At 36.0% G+C, this 8,050-nt stretch overlaps 1 protein-coding gene across 1 annotated transcript in view; it reads right to left on the bottom strand.

Moving 5' to 3' along the window:
• The window catches only part of CLEC2B (C-type lectin domain family 2, member B), a 28,547-nt gene extending 26,423 nt beyond the window's left edge, over nucleotides 1-2,124 (bottom strand). Inside the window, exon 1 of the mRNA XM_008578080.1 lies at nucleotides 2,049-2,124. Within this exon, the coding sequence (XP_008576302.1) occupies nucleotides 2,049-2,124 (76 nt within the window). The remainder of the gene's footprint in view (nucleotides 1-2,048) is intronic.
• Nucleotides 2,125-8,050: the final 5,926 nt, after the last annotated feature.

The raw sequence follows: 8,050 nt of genomic DNA, 5'->3' as shown, positions 1-8,050 counted from the left end.
AAAAAAAAAAAAAAAAAAAAAAAAAACTGAAAGGGCCATTGATTTCAGGGAGATGTGTGTTTTGTTTTGTTTTGTTTCATTTTGTTGAAACAAAGAAGCCTTACTTCTGGAGTAAAGACTATCAAAATGGCCTATCTTACTTAAAATAATGGATAGAAAATATATAAAAAATAATCCCACTTGCTCTAATAAACATGTTTGAAGAAGCAATGTGGAAAAAAAAGGCAACTTCCCAGGGCAGTTCAATAACAACCTATTTAATTAACAGCATGCCTAAAATATTTCTGTATTCAAATATATTATAATCTAAACAGCTAAGGATTGCAATTCTTTTTCCCACAGAGAAGCTTCACTGACTCAACTAACCATTTTCTACATTTCTGATTCTGATCTTCTCTAAGGAGAGATAAGAGGAAAGATCCAGGGTAACCAATGAATTTAAACTCAAATAAAATATTTTTTTCTAGCTAATAACTACAGAAAAAATTATAAAATACTGATAAGCAGAAAAACAAAGTAAAATATTTTTAAAAGTATACAAAAAAGCAACTGAATTATATCATGTTGCCCTAAATTACTACTATTAAAATGGTGTTCATAATTCCAAATAATATATATATATATGCATAATATATATATTATCATCATATGTAATAGTCAGTCATTTTATAATATATTCATATGTAATATATTATATGTAATTTATTTATACACACAAATATACTGTTTTAAATAACACTGGTTTTATGAATGGCTGGAAAGCATCCTTAAAACTTTTGGTTAGCTGATGTTTTCATGTGACCACCTAATAATCGATCCCATTCCCCCCAACCCTGTTTTGACTAACTTTAGGCAGAAAAATTATAAAATTGGCTAAACTAAGTAGGGAGGAGGGAGAGAATAAAGTATGCATTCTAATATGTACTTCAATAATATTTTTCTAACTGCAGCATACACTGGCAGGTTAAAACTAAATTAAATGAGAAAAGCTTAAATCTCACCGTAGTCCCCAAGTCATAGATTGTTCTATTTAAGGTATCTTAGTCTCATCCTTTCCTCTCTTCACCACATTTCGACTACAAATGAGAACTGTTGAAATGACTGAAATATTTTCCTGTTAGGTTTAGAGTTTGAATCACATGCTATAAACTTGCTATTTAATAGATTGTTCTATTTAAGGTATCTTAGTCTCATCCTTTCCTCTCTTCACCACATTTCGACTAGAAATGAGAACTGTTGAAATGACTGAAATATTTTCCTGTTAGGTTTAGAGTTTGAATCACATGCTATAAACTTGCTATTTAGTACATCCAATGCTACCAAGTTGTTTTATGTTTTTGTTTTTTGGTGTGTTTTCTTTGTACTTTTTGTTGTTGTTGTCATCCTTCTTATGGTTGCTAAAGACATCTCCCAGGCTATCAGAGTATCAGCAATTATTTAGGTTAGGGTAGGATAGGGAGATACTCTTTCTGTTATTTATTCCTAAAGCCTAGTCTATATTGAGCCCACCTAATAAAGGAAGGGTTGGGGAGAAATGCTGGACTAATGGCTACAAACTATGCCATCTACCCTAAATGAATTACTGTGCAGTATGTGCATGTATTGAAACAATACACTATACCCCACAGACATGTACAAGTAAATGCTAAAATATTTTTGAATAAAAAAAATTAAAAACTCTTTTAAAATTGGCTAATTTAAAAAATTTTTGTATTCATTCTGAGCATTACATGAGTATCTGGATCACATTTAACATATATGCCAGCATTTGTTTTATGAACTATTTAGTGAAAGTTAAATTAATCTTGAACGGTTTTAAGTTATGGTTAACTCCTCTTTGCTATCAATTAAGAAAAGATAAAGGAAATCTGAATTTATTTGAACAAAATAGTCAATTACCATCTAAATTTTGGTGCTGTAAAAAAGGAATTTTATAGTTTGACGAAAGAAACCACAAAACCAGTTTCTTTCCTTCAGAAGCTTTTGTTTAATGTGCTTTATAATTTCAATAGATAGCATTCATTCTGAGCAATTGAAAATGTCCTTACCTTGCTTCCTTTTCACAGTTCCTAGGCTGATGTTAATACTTGACGCCTGTTCATCTAGGGCAGCGGCCCGGAACATCGGGTCTTCCATAATGTCTTTTCAAGGTTCAACTTGATTTATCTTTAATAGAGTTAGAGTTTACACAGCACAGCTCTGAACTAGAGGTATGGTACTTTTGAAGTATAACACAAACTGAGCATTTCTCACACAAGAAGTAATCACATGACTACCCGTTAGTCATGCTCTGGTTTACCACAATTTATTTTTTTTATTTTGGGTGGGGGTAAGTTTCCTGGGGAAAAAGAAAGTTAAAATAAAAGTTAAAATGTGAAGAAGAACAAACTCATATGTTCTTATTTTCTCAACAGGGATCCTTTTCAATCTGTCCTAATCAGAATTTTCAATGATTTCATATTCTTGCTCAATAAATATATTAGGGAGGAAACCAGAGAAGCAACCAATGTCCCACAAGCAGCTTCAGAATGAACACCACATTTGTTCTGACAGAGAAACTGTGAGCAGAAAAGGTAATGAGAATAGAGAAGAAAGTGCAGCCCAGAGAAATGAAAATAAAGAAAATGTGAAAAGAATAAGAAATACGTGGTTAAACATTTCTATAAGTGGGTGGCCTCACATGTAGAGTTCTTGTCACTTCTGTCATTTCCCATAAGGAAATTGTGCAAGGTAAAAATGCAGAAGAAAGAACAGATAAAAAATTATGTCCACTTTGGGACAGAGAAAAGACAAAAACAATTGGTAGAAAATGAATGTATTCTACCTTTGTGATTAACAAAAGATGCTACCCAAAGAACTATCGGATATGCATGTACATATACGACAGTATAGAGATTACACAATCATGGATGAGTGAAATTTAGTTTTGTTCTTAAGAGAAAAACAGTCAAGATGTAAAATTTGACTCAAAATATAAAACATTTTCATCACCTCAAAGTGTTCCCTGATATATGTTTGCAGTTCATCCCTCTACCCTTGGAACTAGGCAACCACCGACTTAGTATTATAAAAATGAGTTTTGCTGGTTTCAGAATTTTCTATAAGCAAAATAAAATAGTGTGCACACTTTTGGGTCTCTTGTCTTTCACTCAGCATAATGTTTTTGAATTTCATCCATCCATGTTATTGCACAGGTCAGCAGATCATTTCTTTTTATTGAGTAATATTTTATTGAATGGATATATAATAATTTGTTTATCCATTACCCCATTGGGCTTTGTCTTTTTCAATTTTTGACCTTCATTAGTAAGGTCAACATAAACATTTGTGCCAAAGTCTTTTTGTGGACATGTATTTTCTTAATCTTTTGAGGAAATACCTAGTTGTGGAACTGCTAGGCTATATAGAAAATATATGTTCAATTTTATAGACATATAAAGTTTTCCAAAAAGGTTGTACCATTCCCAGCATTAATGTAGAGCAATTTCAGTTGCTCCTCATTAATAGAAATATTTGATATGGTCGTCTTTTAAATTTTAACCATTCTAGTAGGTAAATTGTGGAATCTAAATGTGGTTTTAATTTACACATCTCTTAATTTTATGTTGAGCATTTTCTCATGTGTTTATTGGTAACTTGTCTATCTATTTTGTGACTCCTCTGTTTCAATATTTTTCCCATTTTAGGTAGTTATTTGTTTTCTTATTATAAGTTTTAAGATATGTATGTGTGTGTGTGCATAGATATGTACATATATAAATAAAATTGGCTGTAACATCACATATAAATCACATGGAAAATTCCTTTGTTAGATATATGTATTATAAATACGTTCCACCATTCGTATAGTGCTTTTTCACAAAACATTTTTTTTATTTTAACATCACATATAAATCACATGGAAAATTCCTTTGTTAGATATATGTATTATAAATACGTTCAACCATTCGTATAATGCTTTTTCACAAAACATTTTTTTTATTTTAAATTTTTATTCATTATTAGCATATTCATTTTTACAAGTTGTGGTATTTCTTTATGTCCTTTGCCCGACCCATCACTTCCCAACACCCCTCCCTCCTTGCCCCCTATCTCTAGCACCCTTAGTTTCTTTTCACAAAATCTTTCTCAAAAATTAAAAGAAAAACAACCTAGAACCTTCTAAACATTGAATGGTCTAAACTTGAGAAAGTGGCATGCTCTCCCCTGTTAAGGTCTATACTTTCTCCTCACTTAAAAAAAAAAAAATGTTCCTTTGCCATGAAAGAAACTACACACCCTACTTACAATCATCTTTTTCTTCCCTTCCTGGTCATAAGGCCAATAACTAAGCTTTAGTGCTAAACCTTAAGAGAAAGAAGGGATTATACACGGAATGAACTTGGACTTAACCAATGTGTAATGATAACAGCCTGGAGAGTACACAATGGGAGTGGATTCTGAGAGTGCTGGATCAAGACAGAAACATAAAGCTGGAGAAGGGAGATGTTATCAACATTGAAGCCCTCTGTTGGGATATAGACTTTAATAACTTGGCAAACGTATTGTGAGATAGTGCTAATACACTGTTGGAATAACTCCAAGAATATTGGAGAAAGCAGTGGCTCATGCTGAGCAGAGTAAAAAGCCAGAATTGCTGTGGCAGAGTTGAAGAGAAGATAAAAATACTCGAGAAGTGGGCATGCTTTAGTGGATAGACTACGTAGAAAGACAGAAAATTCACAAAATGACCAGGTTCCTTGGGATGTTAGATGGCACTTATCTACCAGAGCAATAAGGAATGCACTGGTGAAAGGGCATAAGCATCTCTCAGAAGCTGAACGTGTTCCTCCTCTGCAGGACAAGGGTTACAGTCGGAGATATTCTCACAGAATTGAATTTACAGATAGTATTGGGGATGTTGAGATCTTGGACTAGTGGAGGCCAAGTGGCAGAGCTCCATGCTGAAACAAGGTGGACACAAGTGTTGTAATGAGGGTTGAACTTTTAATGGCAGCAAGGATTACTGACACACGGGAAGCTATAGAAATGTCAGATAAAACTCAGTGGTCCTGGAGGCAATATCGATAAATAGCCAAAAAGGTTATTTCCACTCATGTGCTGGTCTTTCACAACTGGTGGTACAGAGAAAACGAAAAGCAAAAAACCCTGGTTTGTAACATTTGCTGATTTCTGCGGTGTAATTCTTCCTGCTGTGGCTGATTTTGAGCTACCAGTGTGATGTCACAGACCACAGAGTTGGGAAGAGGTGTACCTCATTAGGTATTATGTCCTCTATGCAGATGTAATAGATGCCAATAACTTCATGCACAGATAGTACTGAAATGCATTAAAATGATCAGGAATTGTGAGTTATGAGTATTTATTACCTTTGCTTTTAATATTATTTATTTAATTTTAAGTTTACATAACATAATTTTTAATAATTATGTTTAACAATTGGCTTGCAAAATCCTGAAAGTTTAGCAATCAGCTCCTACAGGTATATATCACTGGGTTTGCTCAACATCTACGACAGAAAGAAATGAAAGGTAGGTGATCAGTAGGCTAAAGGTAACCCATTCCCCCAAACTTGTAAAGTATTGCACCATTGTAGTTCTGCCCGAGCCAGTTTTCTGACAGAGGACCCAATTGTGGAAGGAGCAGGCAGGTCCTCAGGTGAAAGACTTTCTCAATGCCAAGACTGGTGTAAATAATAATCATTCTTCCAGTCCATTCCCAAAGGGACTAGCATTCGTTTTCTTAGGGTGCCATAACAAAATACCACAGGCTGGGTGGCTTAAACAACAGAAATTTATTTTTCACCATTTTGAAGGTAGAAAGTCCATGATTAAGGTGTCAGCAAGTTAGTGTCTGATGAGACCTCTCTTCTTGGCTTGCAGACTTCTGCCTTCTCACCATGTTCTCATATGACCTTTACTCTGTGCAAAGGGGAGGGGGGGAGAAGGGGGGAGAGAGAGAGAGAGAGAGAACCCTCTAGTGTCTCTTCTTCCATGTTCACCTGTCCTCTCAGATTACTTCATTTAACCTTAATCACTTCCTAAAGCCCCTGTCTCCAAATACAGTAATTGGGGTTAAGTTTTCAACATATAAATTTGGAGGGGGCCTCATTGAGTCCACAACAGTTTTCATAGTCACTTATTTGAATAACTGGGAAAAGATCTAGGACATATATTTCGAGGATTCTAGAATGCAGATATGAGGTAACAGATTACCAAGACATGATCATGACCCTCCTGTTACAGTAGGGGCTTATGGAAGCCAGCTAATAAAACTAATCTTTGCCTATGTTCGGCTTATAGTAGGTCCAAGAACTCACCCAGTAGTCATGTCTGTTGTCCTTGAATATATAATTAGACATCACGTACTAAGAGTTGGTACCAAGTCCACGGTGATCCCTTGGCCAGCTGGGTGAGTGCTGTAGTGAGAAGACCAGGTAGAAGCTCCTGAAACTGCTCTCCTCCCCTCCACTGGTCATGGTAGGAAACCTCAAATAATTTTGCATTACAAATGGAATCACAGAGGTTAGTACCACCCATAAACACCTCAAAGATGCAGAGATGATGGTACCCATTTATCTCTATTTAAGTCACCAGCGCAACTCTGAAAAAAACTATATGGTTTCTGGAAGATGAAAATTGATTATTGCAAACTGAATGAAACATTAATCCTAAGTATAGCTGTTGATTCAGATGTTGTATACATGTTACCCTTGGGTACATGGAATATGGCCACAATCAGGCAAAAGAATTATTTTCCATCTCTATAAGAAAGGAGTACTGGAAATATTTGGTATTTATTTAGAGCTGACAATAGTAGACAATTATATTCTTACCCCAGGAATGTTAACTCTTTATTCCTCTGTCATACTATAGCAAGGAGACCTGTACTGCTTGGACAGCCTACAAAAATTAACTCAGGTTTGATTATATTATTGACATCATGCAAATTGGACTGGATGAGAAAGAAGGGGCAAGTGTGCTGGTAAGACACATACACTGCAAAGTAGTAAAACCTACAAAGATCCAGTGGCTAACTGTATCACATCAGTGAAATTTCTATGGTTACAGTGGTCTGGATCAGGATGGGGCATATCTTTCAAAGAGAACGGGACACAATGGAAGGCCTCCTCAGGTACTGGAGGAAACATTTTCCATACCTGGGACGAGAGTTTTGACATACGTAGTAGATGACACGAAGGCTGCCAGGCTCCCAGAACAGGAAAGGGCTCTGCAGCAAATCTGGTTGCAGTGAAAGTATCCCTGCCACTTGAGCCATACAACTTATCACACACTGGGACACTGGAGGTATCAATGGTGAGAGAAGATTTATTGGAATTTATGGCTAAGCCCTAGTAGGAGAAACAGAACGTCAACTGATCCCTTGAGTCCTGGAGCAAGGCCAGATCAGTTACAGTCAAGCATTACAGAGCTTTCATAAAGCACCTCCTGGCATGCTACTGGGCCTTTGTGGATGTAGATTATCTGGCTATGAGTCACTACGTGTTCATATGTCTAGAACTGCTTTTAATGAAGTGAATCCTGTTAGACCCATCAAATGTAAGTTCAGGCAGTCCCAGCAGCAATTCTTCATAAGATGAAATTGGTATATCCAGAATCAGCCCAAGAAGATTGAGTGAAAAGGCCAGTTGAAGACCCCTCTGCCTACCAGAGAGCACAGGCAAGCTTCAGATCTTATATTATCGAACACTGTCCCATGGCACCCCTCCCTCTGCTCAGGCCTGTGGTTGTCTGAGATATCTCTTGAAACCTGTTGATGTAGGAGGAATAAAGTTGAGTTGGTTCTTAGACGGGTCTGTTTAGGATGTAGGTGCAAGCTCTAAATGAACTGTGGCTACCCTATAGCACCATACTGAGCTTCATGAGGAATAAAAGTAGCCCATGTTTAAAATGTATATGAACTCCTGGGCAGTGACTGATGTGTGTGTCCATTAAAATTCCATTAAAGCCATGCAGTCAGAGGGCTTGCTTTTTTTATTTATTTATTTTTTTCCTTTTTTTGTCTTTTTTCGTGACCGGCAACGGATCGC

The sequence above is a fragment of the Galeopterus variegatus genome, unplaced genomic scaffold (assembly GCF_000696425.1).
Source record: "Galeopterus variegatus unplaced genomic scaffold, G_variegatus-3.0.2 Scaffold1626, whole genome shotgun sequence".
Taxonomy (NCBI): domain Eukaryota; kingdom Metazoa; phylum Chordata; class Mammalia; order Dermoptera; family Cynocephalidae; genus Galeopterus; species Galeopterus variegatus.
Note: the sequence above shows the minus strand (reverse complement) of the source record. Positions and strands in the feature narration are given on the sequence as shown.